A 26,152-nucleotide genomic window follows, 5' to 3' on the forward strand; every position below is an offset into this window, starting at 1 on the left:
CATAGGAGCTTAATAACTTGCTTCATATAAAAGCTAAGGAACTACCTCTTCTCCTCACACCTCTCTGTCATCACTCCCATCACCCTCCAGCTTCTAGTCACAAGGACCGCCTTGCTATTCCTAAATGCTCGGCACACTCCCATCTGAGGGCCTTCTCCCTTGCTGTTTCCTCTGCCTGGAATGCTTTCCCCTACATAGCTCTCTACCATCTTAAAGTCTTAGGTCAAATGTGAAGTCTTCTGTGACCAATTACACTTATTAAAAATCACAATGTCCTCCTCTAACACTTCCTATCTCCACTTCCCTGCTATATTTTCTTCACAGTACTAACTACTTTTGAACATACTATTTCTTTTATTGTCTATCTTTCCCTTAGACTGAGGGCAATGGTTTTTTTCTGTTGTATGCACTGATTTATCCCAGTACCTAGAGAAGTAATTGCACATAATAAACATTTAATATTCATCATATAAATGAAATGTTTTCAATTACCAAGGAGTAAAACGGACATTCTAGGAACATATGTGATGCTTATTCTGGAGCTTCATGTACTGCCTGACTTACATTCCTTAAACTAGGAAGATCATATAATTTAGTCCAAATTGAGGCACTCTTTGAGAGTGAAAATGGGGCACTAATAATAATGACAGTGTGACAATAAGCATAAACTGGATCTGTCCCAGGCATATCATATGGCACCTATAACCCACTTCAGTAGTATGAGCTAAGAGCATCCATATAACACACCAAATGCATGCCTTATGGTATAGTTCAACAATACAGAGGAACATAAACATTTAATACCATGCCCAGTACTTCGTTTGTTGGAGCATTTTTCTTAATAGGAAAAAATGGAAAATACAAAAGTTCAACAAAAAAGGTAATTAAATAATAGCATACTATGCAATGAAACATTAGGCAGTCAACTTAAATCAACCTGTAGATTATTTAAATATATAGGAAGTGTTCAGGTTATATACTGCTAATAAGGATTAGGAATAAATTGGTTACAATACTAATTTTTTTTTTTTTTATGTACCGCTGTATGAAAGGAAGACTAAAGGACTGTAACAAAATGTAACAGTGACAATATTTGTATAGCGAGATACTATTTCCTTATTTTGGTTTTCTATCATTTCTAAATTTTAAGTATAATTTTTATCAAAAAAAGCTATACAAAGTTGACAAATCTCCCAAAATAAAAGATCATTATTCATCCATTACACTAAATATTTTACTTAAATCCTTGCATTAGGGCAGCCTGGGTGGCTCAGCGGTTTAGCGCCTGCCTTCAGCCCAGGGCCTGATCCTAGAGACCCGGATCGAGTCCAGCATCGGGCTCTCAGCGTGGAGCTTGCTTCTTCCTCTGCCTGTGTCTCTGCCTCTCTCTCTCTCTCATGAATGAATAAATAAAATCTTAAAAAAAGAAAAAATCCTTGCATTAAACCACTCATTCAAGTATTCTCAAGCACCTACTATGTGCAACACACTATTAGGTTCTGGGAATATAAAGATGTATAAAAAGTTCCCACCATTCAAAAGTTATTCCATCAAGGGAAAGTAAATCATATTAGATCATAAAACAGTTATGGGCCTGGATTTCATCAGCTTTACTCCTGACTAAAGCTATTTTTTGATATAACCTTAGCTTTTACCAAGAGTCATTAAAAAAAGTTATGACTAAAATTTCAGGATGTTTTATGAATTATCAAAGATACTGCCTATAAGGTTCAAAACTGTTACATAAAAGCCACAAAACTTTAGCATTTTAAGATTGTTCTAGTAGCAGTGTACCAGATGAACTGTAGGATGAAAAAGAAGTGAAAGCAGGTAGTTTAGATATGAAACTTCATTGCAATTCAGGAGCAAAGTGTAAGGGAATGAATGACTGTAGTGGAAGTGGAAATGGAAAGAAGCAATGCCAAACATATTAAAAAAAAAAAAAGGAAAAAGATAAAGCTGGGTAACTGGATATGGGGAAAATTACAATTCTAAGTGAAAGGGCAGCCCGGGTGGCTCAGCGGTTTAGCGCCACCTTCAGCCCAGGGCGTGATCCTGGGGTTCTGGGATGGAGTCCCAGCATGTCAGGCTCCCTGCATGGAGCCTGCTTCTCCCTCTGCCTGTGTCTCTGCCTCTCTCTCTCTCTCTGTGTGTGTCTTTCATGAATGAATGAATGAATGAATGAATAAATAAATAAATAAATAAATAAATAAAATCTTTAAAAACCAAAACAACAAAAAACAAATCTAAGACATCTCTAAAGTTTTAAGCATAGGTAAGTGGAATAATAGCAGCTTTCATTACCAAAAATAGGAACATCAGAAAGGGTACTCATTTTGATACCAAAGAATAGTTTAGTTTTAGTCAAGAAGCAAAAGCATGTAATGTCATTTTTCCAGGGTGTTGTTAAAATCTATTTTGGGTAAATATATGTCATGGATAGAAGGTCAAAAGTAGTATCTTTTGGGCAAGCACTAAATATGTTTAAAACAAAGATGGAAAAGAATATTTAGCTATCTTTTAAGGGGGAAAAAAAAGGTCAACTGGAACTCCACTATTTAAGGAATATTTATTAAATGCCTGTTATGTCCCAAACACTCCTAGAGCAGGAATGAAGGTGGGTATTTTAGTGTACAAGATCAGGTCTCATTTGCACCTCTCCTTCTCACTTCAGGGTCTTGGTTAGGGTCAAACAACACTTCAGGATGTTACACTGAGATACAGTGCTTTACTATTGCTACAACCATTTATTTTTGTCAGTGAATTCTGCTTTTCAATATTTTAAGTGAAAACCCCTCCAACGTTGACTTCTAAATCCAAGTTTAATGCTATACAGTGTGTAGAGATAAGAACACAGGTCTAGGAGAAAAGAAATTTTAGTTTGGGCATCAACAATTGTGTTCTTGGATAACCACCAATATTTAGACCTTAGCAACATCATCTGTAAAAGGACATGGATGGACTGTAATCCTAAAATGCACTCCAATCCTAAATCTAGATCTCAGGATGCTTTATTAATTTTTTTTGAAGATTTTATTTATTTATTCATGAGAAACACACACACACACAGACAGAGAGGCAGAGACACAGGCAGAGGGAGAAGCAGGCTCCATGCAGGGAGCCCGACGTGGACCCAATTCCGGGTCTCCAGGATCACGCTCTGGGCCACAGGCAGGCGCTGAACCGCCGAGCCACCCAGGGATCCCCCTGCTTTACTGATTTGTAAAAAAATATTCCCATATAAACATACAACTCACTTTACCATTCAGGAAGTTCCTTTTTAAGGAAAAATAATCAAGATCACAGAACTGTAGCCTGCACGTCCTTGGAATTAAACACCTACCTGGTAGTTTAACATTCTGCTCATGTTTTTTTAACGAGCCATCCACCTGAACCTGGTCACGACGCCGGGGAGAAAAAGCCATTGGATCATCCATGTGAATCCCCAAAGACGCCTCCATCACAAAACAACTGGGATGCAAAATGCCAGCCAAGGGCTCATGTCCACAGGGGGAGCAAAGCAGCTGCGAAAATTAGAATACTGGAGAACACGAGAAGTTTAAATCACTATTGAACCAGGCACTAAAAGATGCCACTGTCCCCCAAGGGGCAAACGTTTAAAAGCGCACCATATGTGTAAGTCCCCAAAGGTGGGAAACCCGTGGGCTATTTCTAAGGATTCCATTTGCTTCATTTTCACCTTCCAGAAACACAGGCAGGGGGACGAGGGGGAACTGTCCTAGTCAGGGGAGCCTCCTCGGCGGCGGCTGGCGGCAGGGGGCAGGTGCTGGGGGGAACGGAGGCGGCAGAGCCCGGGGCGGGCGAGGCCTGGTGGGGGGAGAGGCTTGACCCCGGGGAGAGGGCTGAAGGGGGAAATCGTTCTGACTCCTCAAAGGGAGCGCCAGGAGGCCCGTGGGAGGGCCCATGCAAGCCGATGGAGAACTGATCCGACTCTGGCCGCGAGCGCCGAGCAAAGAAAGAGAAGAGGGAATGAATGGGCTCCTCCGGGGAGGGCGGGCCGCGAGCTCAGCCCGGAACGACCTCCCCCCTCAGACCCGAGAGCCGCCGGGGTGCTTAGCGCGCAGGCGCACGCCTTTCCCGCCGCGGGTCTGCGGGGTCCGAAGGCGCGGGGTGGGCTTACTGCGCGGCTATAACACCCAAGTCACGATCCAGAATTCGTTTCTAATCCCTCACAATCCCGCGCCATGGGACAAACCGTCGGAAACTCACAGTTTCAGGGAATATGACTTCTGTGGCTCCCCAGATGCCTGGGTCGCCGCCTCCAAGAGCTCCACACCTAGCGAGTCGGCCAAACGCGCCTGCGCAGCACTTCCCGCCTCGCCGCTTCGAGTTGCTCATGCGCACTGTAAAGCGCTCCGAGTCGCGGAATCGCCGGCCGGGCGCTTGCGCAAGGGGGTTGGGTTTCTTCCCCTAGGCGGTGGTTGGCTGGCCGAGCGTTTACGGAAATAAAGCCCGGGAATAATTCTTTGCTTTAAAAAAAAAAAAAAAAATCTTTGCTTTAAAAAAAAATTTCTTTGCTTAAAAAAAAAAAAGAAAGAAAGAAAGAAAAAGGTGGACCGTACGGTTAAGGGTCCAGCACTATTTTCAGGAAAGGTAATTCAGAGACAGCAGACCCTCAGGTTCTAGAAAAGAGCAGATCCTGACCTACCGTGGTCACACTAGATGCTGGGCACATACTATGAATTAAAGGTGGTCACTTTCCTGACCCCATGCTTCTCACTTCTTTTTGTGGAATGCCCTACTTCATTAAAACAAAAAATGCAATTGCTGGTTGTGTATGACTGTTGCAGAAATGAGCCCAGCGACGTTCAAACATTCGTTCAGTCAGTGTAGGTTTATCGAGCCCCCCTGGGCTGTAAGGCGGATTTCTAGAGGATGGGGTTGCCTTGCACCCGTGAACACCACAGAAAAACACCATCCCCTTGGGAAGCAAAAGTCCAGTAAGGAGGCAACAACAGAGAAATGAACAAATGAACAAATTTCTTCCAGATATTGCTGAGTGTTCTGAAGGAAATAAAGTAGAAGGATGTGTTAGTGACTAGAAAGGAGGTACCATGATGGGACCAATAGGGAAAGAGACTACCAGGCAAAGGATAGAGAAGGTGCAGAGGTAGCAATGAACTTGGTATGTTGGGGGAAGTGATAAGGGAAGGTGTAAATTCACAGAACATCAACATCAGACAAAGCCACTCTATGACCATGATAAATCAAGACAAAAATAAAAAAACATAAATATTGTCTGAGCCACAAAATGAGCAAACATTTTCCTATCCTGGCTAATAAGAGTGACTGCTGCTTTTTTTTTTTTTTTCCAATTATAGTCTTAGCCTCAGCCCAATAGATAATACTGAGTCCTTCTAGATAATACTTATTAAAGTATAGCTATAAAATTACTCCTGCTTCCCTGTAGGTTCCAATCCAAATCAAAGCCCCTTTCCCTTGAATCTTTCCCTAGTCATATAACAAGTCCAAATTTCTAACGCCCTTTTACTGAAACGCCCAAGGTTCTCCATGGTGTATATTCTCACCTACTAAAACAATAAACCCACCTTGCTCAACAATAGTTTTATTCCCAGTGGTCTTTGGTCAGTGGCATTGACAATAATCAAGTCTGAGAGACCGATTATACAAATGATAATGCCAAGTAAACAGATGGATATATTGGTCTGATTCTAGGCTGGAGACATAAAATTGGCAGTTATGAATTTATACATGAAACCTAAAGCCTTGGGATTCCATGAGATTACCTAAGCAGACTGTAGACTGAGAATTGAGCTATGAGAAGCTCCAACATTTCAAAATTGGACAGAGGATGAAGAGCCAGCAAGAGACTGAGAAGGAACAACCTGTGAGGTAAGAAGTTGATGTCATAGAAGTCAAGAGAAGGAAGTTTTATAAGTGAAAGGAAGTGGTCAACTATAGCAAATGCTGCATGGAAGTGGTGAGGACACAGAAATGATCAATGGATTTGGCAATATGGCAATCATTAGTTTCTGGCAAGAATAGTTTCAAGGTGTAGTGAGGTAGGAAGACTGAAGAACAAAAGATGAACAAGTGTGGACATGGCTTCAGGTTTTGTTTCTTTGGTTGGTTTCTTGGAGTTATTCTGGCGGGGCAAGGGTGGGGGATGAAGATCAGAGAAATAGGATGGTGAGTGGGTTAAGCAGACCAAGGGAAGCTTTTTGTTAATGTTGTTGTGTTGGCAGATAAGTGATAGTGGTAGGGGTGATGTAGTACAGAAATTGTTGATGTTAGAGAAAAAAGAAAATACCTACAGGAATGGAATTATAGGGGAGAATGAAGGAATTGATCCAAAGCATAAGTGGGCCTTTGAAAATTACATAGATTTCCATCATTTTAACAAGAAGGAAAAAGCAGAAGATGAATTCAGATGCAGATGTTTGTATATGGGTGGGAGAATAAAGTAGTTCCTATTAGATGACATACATTTTTTTAATAAAATGAGATGAGGTCTTCAGCTAAGAGTAAGGCAAAAAGGGGGTAAGAAGAGGGAGGAATGAGAAGACCAGAGATATATTTTGAAGTGAAAAGGTGAACTGTGGAAAGATTGTGATATTGTCAGCAGGACTGAGTGCCTATTTTCAATTTAAAGTGAGTCCAGATTGGCATGGTGGTATGATTTTCTCAATGAACATTCAATTGAGAGAAAGCAGATATGGAAAAGAATGGTTGGATTTTTTTGAGGATGAATACCATAGAGGAGCAAGTGAGGGTGTTTACAAGGAAGTGATTGCTAATGATGTGTCATGGAATCTTTGGAAGGCAAGAAGAAAAGGTTATAGGAAGGTGATAGATACTGATATATAGATTGACAGATTGATATATAGATTAAAAGTGCTGGGAACTATGGATTGGAACTCTCTCTGTAATCTAAGAATTGGTATAATTGAATTATGAGGTTGTGTTAAAAGGACAGAACTAGCTGATGATGCATGGAGTCGTGAAAACTGGGATTTCAGAGAATGCTATTGCATTCAAGAGGGTAGTTAACTTTGCTGGAGGGAAAAAAAAAAAAAAGATCTGTTATGGTGTGAAAAGATTGTATTGTCCTAGTCCAAAACCCATGCTAAGGCCAGGGAGATATCAGTTATTTTGCCTAATCCACATTGTCCCCAAGCAATTAGTAACACCCCTTCCTCTCGGTTCCATTAGTACTTTATGCATGCTGCCATTTCAGCACATAGGCATAGGAAAGAAATGAAGAATCTGGGCCCTACCACAGACCTTCTGAATCAGAATCTTCAGTAAAAGAGCCTCGCTAGGTTATTTGTATGATCTCTAAAGCCTCGAAGCACTGTTCTAGAACACAGAGTCTCAACCTTACCTGCACATTAGAATCCGTGCTGTTAAAATTCTAAAGCCCAGACTATACCCGAGATCAATTACATCAGAATTTCTGGGCATAGGATCCAAACATCAGATTCTTTTAAAGCTCCCCCATTGGTTTCCAATGTGCAACAGGGTGAAAACCACTAGTTTAGATTTGGTCACATTAATCTGTAAAGCTTGTTATCATAATCCTTGCCAAAGTTATTTCCTCTCATTAATCATATAATTACTTCTATAGTCTTTATCCTCCCCTTTGTATCCTTTACACTGAGTACACAGTAACTACTTATTTGAATGACTATATCTTTTGTCTCAAATTGTTTATAAGCTGTATACTAGCTGTGTAGTTTACATGAGTTACTCGATGTCTCTGGTACTCAGTCTCTATTTCAAAAATGTAAAATGCACAAAATGCTTGTTTGTTTTGCTGGAGGGATTGACTTAGATAAAGTAAGATAAGACATGTAAAGTGCTAGCCTAGTAAGCCTATGTTAGCTCATTTAATTTATAGTCGGTATTTTTTTCCTCTTTCCCTATGTCCTATTCCCAGTGCTGCCCACAAGGTAGAGGAATAATAAATGGCTATGGAATTAATAAACAATTAGCGTTTAGGTTTTATTATTTTAAAAATTTTTTTTGGAGAGGGAGCAAGGCAGAGAGTAGGGTAGGAGGGGCAGAGGCAGAGGAAGAGGGAATCTTAGGCAGGGTCCACACCCAGCACAGTCTGATGCAGGGCTTGATTTCACAGCCCTGAGATCATAACCTGAGTCAAAATCAAGAATCAGATGTTTAAATGACTGAGTTATCCATGAGCCCCTCGAGTTTAGGTTTGTTTATTTATTTATTTATTTATTTAAGAGTTTAAGTTTCAAATTGCTAGTTGCATATTTATCTCCAGGAGCAAGCAGAAGATGGATTGATTTAATGATTGTTGAATTTAATTATAAAATTCAGATTAATAATACAAATGGGCATATAACTGATATTTAATTATTAAATAAACACTTAACAATTGTTGACTTGTGGGGTGAATTAATAGTTGTTACTTAAGGATATTGTTAACTGTGTAACCCTATGTAACTATGTAGAGTCAGACCAGTGCCTTCACTATTTTTCCTTCACTGCATGTTTTTTCAGCCTCTTCAGGAGTGTGTGTGTGTCTTCTGTTTGTATCTATGTATCCTCCAAAGTTAGTGAAGATTCCATTTCTCTAGCTATCCCAGCTCAGGATCTGTCCCTTTCCTAATTCATGGTTAACTCCTTATGGACCATTTACAAGTAAACTTCACACGGGGTGTTTTGTTTTCTACTTTACTACTGAATAATTCCGTTCTTTGTTAGATTTCTGTTCATGTTCTCTGAAGTACATGCTCTTAGGTGCATTTCATGTTCGAACTGACTGCAATCTTTTGGAAAAGGACCTTGTCTTCTAAGGATGTCTTTTATTCTTCATAGCACTTAATTCATGCTAACTGCAGAGTGTTTTACTAATGCTTTTTGCAGTCATCATCAACATGTACTGAGTTTAAGTTTTTATTTTATTTATTTATTTTTTAAAGATTTATGTATTTATTCATGAGAGACACGGAGAGAGAAGCAGAGGGAGAAGCAGGCTCCCTGTGGGGAGCCTGATGTGGGACTCGCTCTCAGGACCCTGGGAACACACCCTGAACCGAAGGCAGATGCTCAACCACTGAACCACCCAAGCATCCCTAAGTTTTTATTTTAATTCCAGTTAGTTAACATATGGTGTTATTAGTTTCCGGTGTATATGTATTAAGCTTTTGATCCTATGTAAATAAACTCATATTCTGAGGGAAAGAGTTTGTTTTCGGTAGTAATGAAGGATAGTCAGAAGAAAGAGAGGCAGGGACTAGGGGCCCCCCTGCCCCAAGAGAAAACCACCCTTAAAGGGATTTTACACCACCCTGGAAGGACCCTCCACCTTTTCCCCTGTGATAGGTAGATGACAAAAACCTGACTGGGTGACAGGCACATGGAGGGTTAATCAGATCAAAACAGGGGCGCCTGGGTGGCTCAGTTGGTTAAGCATCTGCCTTCAGTTCAGGTCATGATCCCAGAGTCCTGGTATCATGCTCTGCATCAGGCTCCCTGCTCAGTAGGGTTCCTGCTTCTCCTTCTCCTGTTTGTGCTCTCTGTCCCTATCTCTCTCTCTCTCTCAAATAAATAAAATCTTTATTAAAAATCAGATTAAAACAGCCCACCAACAAGCCTATAAAAATCCTTAAACTTAGAAACTCCAGTGGCAACCCTCTCAGATCCTCTCCCTCTTGACAAGTTTTGTACCATCACTTAATACTATCAATAAACTCTGCTGCCTATCACTCTTCGTCTGGTCTACCTCTTCAGTCTTGGAAATGGTGTGACTCAGAACCACGGGCACTAAAGGAACAGAAATCCTGTAACAGTAGGTTGTTCTCTTTCCTCCACTTATACAGGAGACAGTTAAGGATTATCAAGAAGGGGAAACAGAGAGTTGGGAGACTTAGAAGAGACAGAGGCAAAACCCACTGAAATGGGAATCTGGAGGTAGTTTTTAATTTCAAAGTCATGAGAAAGCTCTTCAATGATTTTACGCAACTGCTATCAGGAGGGGGTTAAGGGGCCTTCAGAGGGAGACAGCCACATTGGTAGGCCCTATCCCCTGGAGGAGAAGGTGGAAGACTTCAGTGGAGAAATGACTAAGCAGTGCTTATGGGAAGACTGCTTCTTCCCAGGCCTGGTGAGATGCCCATGTGCTGTGGGCAGGAGCAAGGTGGGAGCAGGTAGACTGGACAATGGGACAGTGGGCATCCCATCACCAACAGGTGGTCTCCCCAGTGCTGTGGTGCTACATACGACATCTCCCCGGAATCTTTGCATAATTCCTTGCAGGGTTTGAGGGGATACAGAGAATGAATTTCCTACATCTCAGCAGAATGATGTCTCAGAGGCAAATTAAATTGGATTTAGGTAAATAAATGCAGCAGGGTTTTGAACAACTGTGTTAGAAGTCAAACTTGCTTGATAAATTCACACAATAGCAGGTGAGTCAGGACTTATAATTCTACTCTTCATGTCCCAAAGCCTGTGCATTTTTCATTGGAAGAGTGAGCAAGTTAGAAGGACAATTAAACCATTGTCTACTTGGGCTGGAGCATGGGGTGCCATATGGCTCCAAGTACTCCCATGTTTATCCAGTTGTGTTAAAAACCTTTCCCTGTCAGCAGACCTCTTCTCACCTTCTACCCTTTAACACAGCTCCCTCTCAAAACCTTTTACTCCTGAGTGCTTTGTAAAGCAGAAATTTTTATTTGACAGATAAGAAATCATTTAGGGCTGTCCTCCAAGGTGGCTAAGAGTGAATTCTATAGTGTCAGAGTCACATATTCTGGAAAAAGAAATAACCTTTATTGGGAAAAGTTTTTAGCTAACGGTTAGCAGGAGAAGCCATAGACCTCTTGTTACTAGTGAGATTACCGGTTTGTGCTGCAGCAAAGGTTATCCTGCCCTCCTATTGTTCCCCTTTCTTATAAGAAACACATGGGGATGATCTTATTAGTGGGATTCAAACTATTTGGGCATCAGGCAATCCGTGTTTAAGATGCTAAGGGATTACAGACAATTTATTTGGGAAAACCAGGTACCCAGCAGGTGGAGACTTGGGGCAGTTGGAAATTTGATTTGGGTGTAGTCTCTCATTCTAGGAAAAAAGCAAGGAGTCCCTGTCAATTGTATTGTTAACTCAGAATAAATTTCCAGCACAACTTTCAAAGAATTCTATTCATTTTTCTTTCTTTCTGTGGAGGCACCTACCAACAGGAAAAGTTATTAGAAGTCTTATCCCCTTCCTACTTTAAAAAAAAAATTCTTTTTTTCTTTTTTGTTTTTTCTTTTACTTCCACTAGTAAGCTGAGATACTCTCTCAGGAAATCCTCAAAGATAACCTATGATATAAAGTAAATATATAGCTTTTGAATATGAACAGAAATTTTCTCTTAGGGCAATCGCTATAGATTTAATGCTTCAAGGGGCCCTCCATTCACATGTTGGTTTTGAGGCCCAGTCCCCATTGTGACAGTGTGAAAAGGTGGTACCTTTGGGAAGTGATCCTGAGAGTGATTAGTGTCCTTATAAAGAGACCCCACGGAGCCCACCATCCCTTCCACCAGGTGACGGCACAACAAAACGGCTCCTGTCTATGAACAAGGAAAATGTTCTTATCTGTCTGGGCCTTGATCTTGGACTTGCTAGCCTCCAGAAATGTGAGAAATAAATGTTGTTTAAGTCACCCAATTTGTGGTAGTTTTGTTATAGAAGCCTGAATGAATTAAGACAAAAATAGGTACATGAAATAAACCATGTTATAAAACAAAATTCTAAACATTCATTGTAAAATATACACAGGAAAAAACACTAACATTTCATGGGGAAAAATATTTTTAAAATATTTAAAAATTAAAGAGCTGTCTATCCTGAAGAGACAATCCTGAAGCTGCAGTGGAATAGCAAGAATTTTTGGAATATATAAATTGAATGAACCAAAGTTCAGTTTCTCAATTAGCAATGCAGGAGGGAAAAATAACTGCCTTGTGGGAATGTTACACAGATTACATAAAACATATAGAGCTTTTGGTAGAGCTCCTAGAAGACACTTAACATTTTAATTAATTTATTAATTCAATAAATATCTTCTCATACTTCTTGTGCCTAGCAATAGAATAGGTCCTGTGATATGGAGATGACTAAGAAGAGGACTCCTCTATTAAGCGGCTTGAGGTCTATGTAGGGGTTAAAGTAGACTGTTTTCATATTCATCCTTCATGAGCTGGCTTATAAGCACCTCTTTCTCAAGGAAGCATCACCAATTGAACAAATTAGGTCTTTAGGTGTATGCTTCCATAGCACCCTGTACTCTTTCTTTTATCACTTTTGTCACAATTACTTGATAGTGTTCATCTTCCTCATTAGACTTGTTATCTCTTATAATAGGGACCAGGCCTGTCTTGACCATGTACTCTGAAGCTAGATTGTCAGGGCAACTTACTTACCCTCTCTGAGATTCAGTTTCTTCATTTATACCATGATGATAGTAAGGGTATCTATTTCACAAAGTTGTTGCTCAGATTAATTAATAAATGTATATTGTTTAGAACAGTACCTGGCAGTACTCACCAGTACCTCACCAGTACTGGGTGAGCTGTATGTATTAGCCAGGAAGACAAAGATGATGATGAGATTCCCTAGTGCAGTACCTGATATGTATTAAATAGGTCAGTAAATATTTGTCAAATGTTACTGAATCTTGTCAAATAATTGAATAAGTAAAACGGAGTAAGTGCACAGAAAAACAGGTTATTAACTCTGAATCAGAGATCTTTTTCTGGGGAAATTGAAGTTCAAGCTGAGTTTTGAAAAATTAATAAGTTAACCACCAGGTGAATAGGGGAAGGAAGGGCATTCTCTTAGCCATTGAAAAAGAACTGAAACAGACAAATGTGTTCAAAGAATTATAAGTTGCTTAGTAATATTTTCAACACAAATAGAAAAAGATTGAAGAGAGATGAGCTAGAGAGTAGACACAGACCTCAACATGAACCTTCTTGTGCACTATTCTCAAAATAGGTAATAGCAAGCTAATAAATGTGTTAAATGGGGGGAAGAAAAATATAAACTTTACTTTTATTAAGATCACTTTGGAGAGAGTATAGAAAATAAACTATAGAAGAAAGAGGCTATAATTGGGTGACCTATTAAATAAATGTTTAGAGTCAGGAGGAGCAAGAACTTGAAATAGATGACCTGAAATGGTCTCTTTTTGGAAAACCTTCATTTTTTTGTGTGTTTCCTCTTTCATGAGGTTTTATGTTGTATACAAGTCATTTCTATTTTGTTTGTTTGTGTTTATATCTCCTTGAGGGATATTGAAAGGAGAGCAAGCCTCTAGTTTCCTTATGAACTAAAAAGTGTACAAGAAAGCAGGAGTAGCAAGTTTGTTCTCATCATTGCTGACCTGACCACAAGAATGTTGTTTCTAGTGTTGCTAATGTAGTCTCCTTTGCAAGAGAAAACAGTTGAAGCAATATTAACTAGGTCAGCTATTCTGAGTGAATGTAGGAACAAATTAGCCAATGAAAAACACTTCCCTTCTTTTTATGTAGCCATTTTTGGAGGAGGTAGATTAGTGAGCAGTGAGTCTTCTAGGGAGTAGGGGTTGGGAAGGGGACAGCCTGAGCCCTAGACACAGAAGGCACTTCCTATGTGTGTCCTGCTTTGTCCAGGTGATGGATTGAGCCTTGATTCTACCTTATGGGAAGATGAGAGTCAATAGCAATCAAAGTATGCCTTTTCTGCCACTTAGCGTAATATCCTCAAGGTTTATCCATGTTGTGGCATGTGTCACAATTTTCTTTCTCAGGCTGAATAATATTTGATTGTATGCATATACCACATTTTGGTTACTCACGCATCCATTGGTAGACATAGCTTGCTTCTACACTTTAGCTATTGTGAATAATGCTGCTATGAATGTGGGTATACAGATGTCTCTTAGAGACCTCACTTTCAATTATTTGGGGGTATATACCCAGAAGTGGAATTACTGGATTGTAGGGTAATTCTATTTTTAATTTCTTGAGGAACTGCCATATAATTTTCCACAGTAGCTATCCCATTTTACATTCCTATCAACAGTGGCCAAGGGTTCTAATTCTCCACATTCTCATCAACATTTGTCATTTTCTGTTTTGTTTTGTTTTGAAAGAAGAGCCATCCCAATGGGTGTGAGGTTGTATCTCATTGTGGTTTTGACTTGCATTCCCTAATGATTAGTGAAGTTGAGCATCTTTTCAAGTGCTTGTTGATCATTTGTATCTTCTTTGAAGAAATGTCTGTTCATATCCTCTGCTCATTTTTTAAATTGGATTTTGTTTTGCTGGATTTTAGGGATTATCTATATATTCTGGATGTTAATCCTTTATCAACTGTATGATTTACAAATGTCTTCTTCTATTCTGTGGGTTGCCTTTTTACTCTGTTGATAGTGTCTTTTGATACACACAATTTTTTCATTTTCATAAAATCCAATTAGTCCATTTTTTCTTCCTTTGTTGTCATATTCAAGAAATCATTGCCAGATCTAATGTTGTGAATACATGCCTTTGTTTTCTTCTAAGATATAGTTTTAGTTCTCAGGTTTAGGATTTTGGTCTGTTTGAATTAGTTTTTGTATATGGTTTTAGGAAAAGTTCAACTTCATTCTATTGCATGTGGATATCCAGTCTTTCCAGTAAGACGTCAACTATATATACATATATAGTTGTACATGTATATGCATATATATTTTTAAAGATTTTATTTATTTATTTGAGAGAGAGAGAGAGTACATGTTCATGAGCAGGAGGAAGGGCAGAGGGAAATGTGGGACTCGATCTCATGACCTTGAGATTATGACCCAAGTTGCATTCAAGAGTCAGAAGCTCAGTGGACTGAACCACCCAGGCACCCCAACCTCAACTGTATTTTTTAAAATGTCTTGCTCAGGGTACCTGGGTGGCTGGCTCAGTTGGTTAAGCATCTGACTTGATTTCAGCTCAGGTCATGATCTCAGGATTATGAGATCAAGTCCCAAGTTGGGCTCCACATTGAGTGTGGAGCCTGCTTAAGATTCTATCTTTCTGTCCCCCCCCCCCCAAAAAAAGATAGAGAATTTTGCTCAACATAACTAGCACATAAATGGCTCAGATTAAGTTAATTTTAAATTCAATTTGAAAGTACAAGTAATTCCATACTCTATTATTGGAAAGAACATACTGAGTTTTGTCTTATTATTTTGTGGCATAGTTTATTTTTTTTAAAGATTTTATTTATTTGAGAGAGAGAGAGATTTAGTGAGACAGAGAGAGAGCATAAGCAGGGGGAAAGAGAGAAGCATGCTTCCCGCTGAGCCAGGAGCCTGATATGGGGCTCCATCCTAGAACTCTGGAATCACGACCTAAACTGAAGGCAGATGCTTATCTGACTGAGCCCCCTAGGTGCCCTTTGTGTCATAGTTTAAAGAGATAATTCTCTTAGGAGTAGGTGTTGTTGGTTTTTTTTTAAAAGGAAGCCAAGCTGTTTAGTATAATATCATCTTGTTGTCTTGTCTGTCTATTCATCTGTCCATCTTTGTGGTACCTGTGGGTAGTTGTAACCCAGTTTCAAAATTAAAATGAGGGGGTGCCTGACTGCCTCAGCATGTGAGTCTTGAACTCCATGTTGGGTGTAGAGATTACTTGAAAATATAAAATCTTAAAAAATAAAATAAAAATAAGAACAAGGACCTTTGTACAAAATATCTGGAAATCTAACAAGGAAGAAAAAAATATTTATAGGATAAAATAAACGTGCTGTACTTGAAGGTGACTGCAGAATTTTTCACCTTAAAACATATAGATTTCAAACATTCTGGGATAAATCTTGTCATTCAGAGAGTCATAGGACCAAATTCATATTTTTAAAATTTAATGCAAACTTACGAAAGCTGAGTTTTGTTTTGCTTTGTCTTTTGTTGTTGTTGTTGTTGTTGTTATTATTTTTGCTGTTTTTTCGTTTTTTATTCATTGGGCTCCATGGTAAAGTAAAATACTAGTAGGACTGGGAGGTCAAGGAGCAAATTCTGTAATGTGTCAAGTTTCATCTCCAGGCACTGAAACTCTGTAGCATCTGGTACCACTCTGAAGTAGGCTGACAATTTCAGTTTAGCCATTAATGGGAAGAATATTCACTCCAGTGAAGTCATAAATATTTGACTTCCAAATTGCTTGTTATCTTTAAAGAAGATGATTTTTAAAAATCCCTAGAAGTTCCCAGGTTCAGGGCCTTTTTCTTGCTGCCCTTTTGAGGAAAAAGAAATACACTGGAGAGTAAATTCTTAAAATGCTATATCAATATTGTACGGAATTTTTAATATTTCTGTATATTTTAAAATTCTGGATTAAGACTATAATTAGTGGGGATCCTTGGGTGGCTCAACAGTTTAGCGCCTGCCTTTGGCCCAGGGCACAATCCTGGAGTCCCGGGATTGAGTCCCACATCAGGCTCCCGGCATGGAGCCTGTTTTCTCCCTCTGCCTGTGTCTCTGCCTCTCTCTCTCTCTTTCTGTCTATAATAAACAAACAAACAAATAAATAAATCTTTAACAACAAAAAAAGACTATAATTAGTAAACTTTTATTTTAAAAACTCAGAGGTAAATGTCCATTAATTTTAAGATAGTTTATCAAAATATAGTTTAATACAATAATGTTAATTGGAGTTCACTGCTAGTGATTTTTCAGATGTAGAATAATTTTTTTCTTTGCTTTAGGTTTTAAATACCAGATTTTATCCCTCCAAGAAATTTTACAGTTAATTTGTAAATCCCTACCCCTCCCCAAAATGTCCCCAAAATGTAATTTAAATTGGAGCCACAGGCACAATTTACTCTTAAGCTTTAAACATAATGATGAATTTTAATAAGTTTGCTTTAGGAGCATCAGTGGTCGGTGAATTATACTCTGTGGGCCAAATCTAGTTTGCTGCTTGTCTTCATACACATAGCAAATTAAGAATGTTATTTTTACATTTTTAAATTATTGAAAAAAATTTTAAATAGTTTGTGACACCTGAAATTTGTATAAATTGTATAAAAAACAAATTTCAGTGTTCATAAATAAAGTTTTATTGATACACAGCTACACTCACTTGTTTATGTATTGTCTGTGGCTATTTTTACCTTACATTGGCAGGATTGAGTAGTTGCCACAGAATTGTGTGGCTCATGAAATCTAAAATATTTACTATCTGACTACTTATGGAAAAAGTTTGTCAACTCCTGGATTATCATCAAATCAGCTTGTATTGTAGCATGAATACACAAATTAAACAAATGTCACTAAGGAGTGCAGGACAAATTTTTACGATACATTAAGTCAGCTACTTAATGTGGGAGAAAAAAAAGGACACAAATACTTTAGTGTTATTAATGACAACAGTTTAGATTTATGCCTACTACTTTCTAATGGTAGTTTCTTTTTCTTGACAGGAGAGCCTCAATTTATCCTCTTCATGTGAGAAAAACACAAAAGGCAGAGATGGAGGATATATGGCATGACTCCATATACTGAATATTAGTAATGTGACTATGGATGGACAGTACCTTGGGTTTTTATTGTTGACACCAGTGGGGAGAGGCCAGCAAATACTCAGTGCCTCTTTTTTTTTTTTTAATTTTTATTTATTTATGATAGTCACACAGAGAGAGAGAGGCAGAGACATAGGCAGAGGGAGAAGCAGGCTCCATGCACCAGAAGCCCGATGTGGGATTCGATCTAGGGTCTCCAGGATCATGCCCTGGGCCAAAGGCAGGCGCTAAACCGCTGCGCCACCCAGGGATCCCTACTCAGTGCCTCTTTAAAGTGAAGGTAAAGATTCACTGAGTCTTTTCTTACTGTGCTTGCATTGCTGGGAATTGTGCTAAAGCCAGTAAAATTACTTCAACATCCTTCAATAGTAATAATTGTTTCTTAACAGTTTTAAGTCCTATTTACATTGTTACACATATGTCCTAATACCTTCTCTCCTGCTAGCCACATGAAAAAAAAATGGAGTAGCATATGTGTCTTAAAATTTGGAGAAAATTAAAGTAAGCGCCTGGGTGGCTCAGTCGGTTATGCGTTTGACTTCAACTCAGATCATAAATCCAGGGCCCTGGGATAGAGCTCTCTGCTCAGTGGGGAGTCTGCTTCTCCCATCTCTCTCTGCTCCCTCTTTTGTGTTCTCTCCTGTGTGCTCTCTTGCTCCTCCTCCCCCCAAATAAAGTCTTTAAAATAAGTTACATCATAAACTTTAAAAGTAATTTTTATGGCACCTCTTTGGAAACCTGGAAGTTCTTCAAAAAAGGGTAACAGTGATCTCAGAATATGCTGTAGGGAGCAAAAGAGGACCCCTTGCCTGTTAGCCATAGCTGAAGATAGTGAGCAATATGTTGAGAAAGTGGCTGAGGGTGGTAACCAAATAATAAAAAAGAAGGAAAAAGAGAGGCTCAGGAATTAAAATGATTGATGACCTCTTACTTGTGACATATAAAGCATAATATCCCAAATAAACAGTAGTTTAAAGATTAAAATAAAAATCCTATTCTATTTTTAGATCCTAGAAGTAGATAACTGGTTACATAAAGACTCATTTTCTATATAGCAAAAATCACATCTCCATGATCTATGCTAGGCTCTAGTATCTCAATAATTCTGGTAAGATGCGGCACATCTGGAACTTGTCAAAATGAGTTAACTTTACAAGATAGTTCCTTATAGCAAGACCCCTGGCCAATGCCTTCTTTCCACCACATTTCCACTGCAGTTTACCCATGGATAATCACTATGAATATGAAAAATGAAGGATAAGTTTCCTTAAACTTTACATTTTGCTTGAACAAAGTGAGCACTTTATTGCAGAATTGGTCTAAAAACCAGCATTCTAATTTTCATGCCTTTTTTTTTTTTTAACTTGAGTAGGCAGTTATAAAAACTAATGTGTTTGTGGGATACACCCATTTCTCTCATTTTGTAGTTATCATTTTACATTTGCTCTTTTTTTTTTTTAAGATTTTATTTATTCATGAGAGACACAGAAAGAGGCAGAGACATAGGCAGAGGGAGGAGAAGCCCACTCCATGCAGAAGCCTAATGTGGGACTCGATCCCAGGACTCCAGGATCACGGCCTGAGCCAAAGGCAGAGGCTCAACCGCTGAGCCATCCAGGCGTCCCCATTTGCTCTTTTTTCAATATGAGATTAGGAAGTCTTAGAAATGAATAAAGTGCTAGAAATCAATAGAGGGACTAAACATTCTTCTTACCACACCTGAAAAGCATTGGTATTCTGTTAGGACCCGGAATCCCAGACTCTTTACACTAAGCAGCTTAGTCCCAAAACAATAACTCTTCACATATTCTGGATATTAACTTATGGGAAAATAACAATTGCTAAAGCCAAGACATGTAAGATGCTCTCTTTGTCTGGGTTCTCCTAAGGCCAATAACATTTATTAAACAGTGTGATTCCAGGGATCAGGCATACAAAGCAGGAGAGAGGAGAAGGCAAGGCAAGGATGTATTAAGGGGTTGGCTACCCCTATGGGTGATTGGTACATGATCCTGCAATGATCCTCTTTGAGAGCTTGTGGATATACATTATAGAACTTTCCACTGAGGTTAAAAGAGGAAGGAAGTTTATATCCACTGGTTTCTCTTCCCCATTGATTACCTTCCTTTTCTTTTCTGGATTGCACATCCCAGAGCACTGAAGGGGATCTTCTGGATGTTCTACACGGGGGTTTCGGAGATTCCCTAGAGCAGTTTGTTTGGTTGGTTGGTTAAATTATACTTTGATTTTTCAGAAGCAAAAATGACAAGTGGCAACTTGCCTTTGGAAAAGACATTAAAGAATATTAGAGTAATAAATAGAGATAATACCCTAAGAAAGACTCTATTATACAGCTCGTAAAGAAACTCCTTTTATTTTTAAAAATTTTTATGTTTAAATAATCTCCACACCCTTTGTGGGATTTGAAGGCACAACCCTGAGCTCTAGTCAACTTACTGAGCCAGCCAGGCACCCCACAGAGATTTAAATAAATCTCAGAATATGCTTTTAACTAAAACAATAAAACACAAGGTTAAACACCAACAAAAAATTTGTATAGAATCCATAAAATGAAGAAGGAAAAAGGAAAATCTGGAAATCTACATACTGAGAGTTTTCTGAGAAAAGCAAATAGGCTCTCTTTCTGTATAATCTCAGAGAGAGAGAGAGAGAGAGAGAGAGAGAGACCACTTGCAGACTCAGCCCTCCCAGACAACTGAAAGCGCATTTTGATAGTATATTAGACTATTCCATCTGGGTCCAGATTATTCCAGGTGAACTGTAGTGATTTAAAATAAATTGCTTAAAGTAGTTCTCTTTTTTATTTAAAAATAATTATATTACCTTAGTAGCAGGAAGAATTTATATCCACATAGTATCTTTTTTGCAAAACCTGATACTAACATATTGCTAAGAGTGCTATGTTCAGAAATGAACATCTGGGGCAGCCCAGGTGGCTCAGTGGTTTAGTGCTGCCTTCAGCCCAGGGCCTGAGCCTGGAGACCCGGGATTGAGTCCCACATCAGGCTCCCTGCATGGAGCCTGCTTCTCCCTCTGCCTGTGTCTCTCTCTTTCTCTCTCTCTCTCTCTCTCCCTGTGTCTCATGAGTAAATAAATAAAATCTTAAAAAAAAAAAAAAAGAAATGAACATCTTACTGAAACAAAATAATCTCTTTTATTGTGGGGGAACAAATAATCTTAAAGAAAGCACAGAAAATAAAGACAGACTGTTATGCTGATGGGTCAATTTTCTATAATTCACTTATGTAAATTAAGTCTATTGAGTATAGTCTTGGTATGAAGCATAAAGAAAGATGGAAATGTCCTTTGTTTTTTCTTTACCCTAAATATAAGATTTTACATAGGAAAACTCAACATAGGGATCCCTGGATGGCTCAGCGGTTTAGTGCCTGCCTTTGGCCCAGGGCGTGGTCCTGGACTCCCGGAATCAACTCCCACGTTGGGCTCCCTGCGTGGAGCCTGCTTCTCTATGCATATGTCTCTGTCTCTTTTTCTGTGTCTCTCATGAATAAATAAATAAAATCTTTTTTAAAAAAAAGAAAACTCAACATAGGAAGTTTTTGGGGTTTTTTGAGAAAATATGTAAGTATAAGTTGTACACATTAGTAATACTTTATACAAAATTGTTCAAACTGGGATAATTTCGAGAGCAAAAGGAGGCGTCATTAATAATTATGATGGGACAACAGGTATAAACTGGCATTGTTCCTGGAAAACTAGAGCATGTGATCAAGGTACAGCTTATTGAAATTACCACTTCAATATTCTCATGTAAAGTAGGTAGGTAATTTTAAAACGCCTCACTGCTCTCCACAATACTTTAAAGCTACACAGTACTTTGTTTCAGTTTTTTAAATCTTTAGATAACCTCTAACTTAAATACACAGCACCAATAATGAGACAAAATGGTGTTAATTTCATTAAGTTACATTAACTAAAGCTGTTAACATTTAGCTTTGTGGCTGATCAAGATCGGACAATAATATTTTTTTCCACCACTAAAGTACTTAGAGTTCGGGTAGATGAGTAAATAAATATATAATGGTGGGTTTTTTTTTGTTTTTGTTTTTGTTTTGGTTTTTGTTTTTGAGAGAGAGTGTGAGGTGGGGAGAGCACAGGAAGACAGAGAACCTTAAGCAAGCTTCACATGGGCCCAGCATGAAGTCCAACAAAGGGGCTTGATCTCACAACCCTGAGATGATGACCTGAGCTGAAATCAAGTCTTTTGCTTAACTGACTGAGCCACCCAGATGCCCCTAGATATGTTATCTGGAATGAATTTTTATTGAAATCGATTAATGATCATATAAATTATATTGTAATACATTTTAGAATAAACTTTAGGATACAAGTATATGATATTTAAAGTTTGGGGAAATCATCCTATGGAATACAAGTATGCATGTGAAATGAGGCTTTTAAAGTACAAGATAAGAGGTTAGTATAGTCTAATCCTGTGCTGCCCAGTATGGTAGCTCCCAGTCATTTATAGCTACTGAACACTCAAAATCTGGCTAGTCTGAGCGGAAGATATACTGTAAGAATAAAACACACACTTATTTTGAAGACATAGTTCCAGAAAAGTGAAAAGCCTCAATTTTTTACATTGAATACATGTTGCAATGATAATGTTTTTGATGTATTGGGTTAAACATATTACTAAAATAAATTGCACTTTTAAATTTTATTTTATTTTATTTTATTAGGGGGAGGGGAGGGACAGAGGGAGAGGGAGAGAGATAATCATAATCAGGCTCCAGGCCCAGTTCAGAGCCTGAAGAGGGGATTGATTTCACAATTCCGAGATCATGACCTGAGCTGAAACTAAGTCAGGCACTTAATCCATTGAGCCATCCAGGTGCCCTTTTTACTTTTTAAAGCATAGCTTCTAGAACATTTAAAATTACATATGTGACCCACATTATATCTCTATTGAATTGTGCTGGTGTAGCCTGTTTTAAAAGATGGGAAAAAAGATGGAATATAAAACAATAGGGGTACAAATGATCATGTAAGACAAATGAAATGTTTTCTAGTGATCTTAATGGAACCTGTGTTTTGCTAAGTCTTGTCCCATCTACCAATGTAGGTTCCTAGCTTCTAGAAACCCCCATCCTCACCCCATCCTGTTATTTCTGGGTATTCTCAGGGGTTCTCATGAACAAATTTTAGTTACTATGTGGCTTTTCTCCCTCCTACCTCATCCCCCTTCCTGTAGGCATCACCTTTCTGGCACCATGGCTGCTACTTCCATTGGGAACCACTGCATCTACTTGAAACTGCCACCTCTGTGACTACAGGGGAACTTTCAAAGTGCCAAAATAACTCCTAACTGCAGTTAGGGGAGAATGCTGCTCTGACGTTTTTGTGTTTTACTATCAGAGAGAGAGCAGAGGTATACCACCTGTGCCCAAATATCTTTTAGAAAATTTTAAGTGCAACAGCTCCATACAATGATAAAGTGTCTGCTCTTCATAATATAGACCTGAGTCCATGCTGAGGCTAAACTGAAAAATTCTGAGCGAGCAAGAATTAGGCCTCCTGTTTATTATTCAGGTTTTGCCACTAGGCCAGGTGCACCTGCCTGCCTTTTCCTTTTTGTACCAGCTGAACACTGGTGGGGTGGAATTCAGAGGCAGACTTGCTTTTGTTGGGAGAGCACGATATTGCTGTTTGAATGCTTGAAGGCAGAGAATGCATGCCCCAGTTCACCACAGTTCCCACTAGAACCCAACATGTTATGTTGTACACATCACACATCTCTGCTGGCTTGAACTTTGAGTTTGCACCCTGGTTTTATAGTCTTCCTAGTCAGTGTATGCTCCTCAACCAGCAGTATTAGCACTGCCTGGGAATTGGTGCGAAGGCAGGATCTCAAGCCCTACCTCAGACCTATTGAATTAGAATCTGCATTTTCATTTTTTTTAAAAGATTTTATTTATTTATTTGAGAGAGAGAGCAATAGAGAGCATGAGGTGAGGGGCAGAGGGAAAGGGAGAAGCAGGCTCCTTGCTGAGCTGGGAGCCCAATGAAGGGCTCAATCCCAGGACCCTGAGATCATGCCCTGAGCCATCTGAAGGCAGATGCTTAACCAACTGAGCCAACCAAGTGCCCCTCAGAATCTGCATTTTTAAATGATCCTACATGATTCCCATGTACATTGAAGTTTGAGAAACCCTGCCTTATATAGGATTTATTCTCTATCTGTAGACTCCATGGCTCACATTTGTTATAATTTGGCCTAAGCCATTTGCAGATGCAACCAGACAAACCTAGAGAAGGTCATTGTTTCAATAGTGTTCTCTGTTACTCCAATAAAAACCAACAAGAGGCAGGCCAGGTGGCTCAGTGATTTAGCTCTGCCTTCAGCCCAGGGCCTGATCCTGGAGACCTGGGATGGAGTCCCGCATCGGGCTCCCTGCATGGAGCCTGCTTCTCCCTCTGCCTGTGTCTCTGTATCTCTCATGAATAAATGAAATCTTAAAAAAAATTTTTAAAAGACCCAACAACATAACTTTATAATAGCATCAAACCTTGGAAATCAAAGGAATTCCTGTTTTGCATGGAAGTCACTATCTTTTTCTCATTTGCTTTCCTCTTTCCTAATATGGCTTATTCTCAGGAAGAATGTCCCATCTTTTTTTATTCTAGGGCACTCCCCCACCCTGTGTTTAAAGATAAAGCGAGGAGACTGATACTATATATGACTATATATGTGTATATATCTTAAGTTTACTTTTTTTTTTTTTAGTAATCTCTACACCCAACATGGGGCTACAATTCACAAACCCAGGATAGAGAGAGTTGCATGCTCTTCTGACTGAGCCAGCCAGGTGCCCTGATATTTTATATTTTTATTCACACAGAACTGTTTGGCTTATGCATTTGAAAGCATAAGGAGCCTAGAGAAACAGAGCATCTGGACTTTCTTTTGATTTAAGGTGGTTTGAGGCACTGGAGCACACTGGAACACACTCCTTTAAAAAACCATTCCCTGTTGGCTCTGCCAGATGCTCTGCTGTCCTGCCTTTCAGAAAACTTCAGTTGTAGGATGATATCAAACATATTTTGCAAACAAACTGGGGGCAAAGGTAGGATAGGAGGTTGTTTCTTAAAGGCCATGTAAGTCCCTCATTAATCACGTCCCAGGAATATTTTAAGAAAGGCAAATACCCATTTTTAAATAGTAGCTTTGTGGGGATGCCTGGGTGGCTCAGCGGTTGAGCATCTGCCTTCGGCTCAGGGCATGATCTCAGGGTCTTGGGATCAAGTCCTGAGTCCCGCATCGGGCTCCCTGCACGGAGCCTGCTTCTCCCTTGCCTATGTCTCTGCTCCCCCACCCCCTTTTTTCACATAAATAAATAAAATCTTTTAAAAAAATAGTAGCTTTGTAGAAAGCAATTTAGCGTGAATTATCATCTTGGATATTTTCTCTACATCCAAGCTCTGCCCTTCTCATTCTGTTCTCTGCCCTGGGACCCTGATCCTTACTGACTGGGCCACATTACCTAGTGGAGTCCGGTGAGGCTGGGTAACTGGGAGGCAGGAGAGAAGGAGCACCAAGAGAGAGGTTGAGGTTTTATTTATCCAGCTCCCTCCCTGCTGGGCCCCAGGTAGATGGGACTGTGTTCCCTACCCAAGGCCTACACCCCCACCCCCAGAGTTCCTCTTCCACAGGTTTTACTCTTACCACTTTCCAAGAACAGCTCTATATTCACCCTTCAGGTCTAGAAAACACAAAGGCTTCCCTAGTCCTCAGCCCACCCTTCTGTTGTTGGTCCCCAGTGGTTCCATCAGCCCCTAATTCTCACTCCTTTGAAAACTGTCCTTTACTAAACTCTCCTCAATTACCCCTTTGGTGTGCTGTTCTTTTCTTTTTACCTAGGACATTAAGTCTTAAAATTTTTCGTACCTTTCCCCCACACACAGTAACTCTACTTCTAAGATTCTTGTAAGAAAATCGTCAGAGCAGGGCACCTGGGTGGCTCAGTGGTTGAGCATCTGCCTTTGGCTCAGGTTGTGATCCTGGGATCCTAAAATGGAGTTTCTCTGCCTGTGTCTCTCTGTCTCTGTGTCTCTCATAAATAAATCAATAAAATCTTTAAAAATAAATAAATAAATATTAGGGTTTTTTAAACTGAGTTTTGAGAGCTCTATGTATTTTGTATACACAAGGCCTTTATTTGCAAATATCTTCTAATCTGTGACGTCTTTCATTTTTTTGATGTGAATCATAAGAACCAAACTCCTTTATTGTTTAAGTCAATTTGAGGCCTAAATTTACAATTTTACAGAAAATCTGGAAACAACTTGTATGTCCAACAGAATAAAGAATGAAACATCAAATGGGTGATTATACAAACTATATGAAAAATGAGAAAGAAAGAAGTGGCCCCTGATCTGAGAGCTAGCATGGTGCTATTGGCCAGGCATTACTGTTTCTCTGTTGAACATAAACAATTTCACAAAATAGCAACATCAGTCAAGTCTACTCTGCAACTGGGATGGATCAAGGCAAAAATGGGACCCCTCCATACTTAGGTCAGGACAAAATATGAACCTTGTCAAATCAGAAAAATAATCAAACATTCCTTGATCC

The 26,152-nt window shown here is 39.2% G+C and overlaps 1 protein-coding gene across 1 annotated transcript in view; it reads right to left on the reverse strand.

Annotated features, from left to right (window-relative positions):
- Positions 1-4,341, reverse strand: part of CDC7 (cell division cycle 7) — a 28,885-nt gene extending 24,544 nt beyond the window's left edge. Inside the window, exons 1-2 of the mRNA XM_041750844.1 lie at positions 4,231-4,341; positions 3,344-3,541 (exon numbers count right to left, since the gene is read on the reverse strand). Of these exons, the coding sequence (XP_041606778.1) occupies positions 3,344-3,461 (118 nt within the window). The 5' untranslated portion in view covers positions 3,462-3,541; positions 4,231-4,341. The remainder of the gene's footprint in view (positions 1-3,343; positions 3,542-4,230) is intronic.
- Positions 4,342-26,152: the final 21,811 nt, after the last annotated feature.

The sequence above is a fragment of the Vulpes lagopus genome, chromosome 3, assembly GCF_018345385.1.
Source record: "Vulpes lagopus strain Blue_001 chromosome 3, ASM1834538v1, whole genome shotgun sequence".
Lineage (NCBI taxonomy): Eukaryota > Metazoa > Chordata > Mammalia > Carnivora > Canidae > Vulpes > Vulpes lagopus.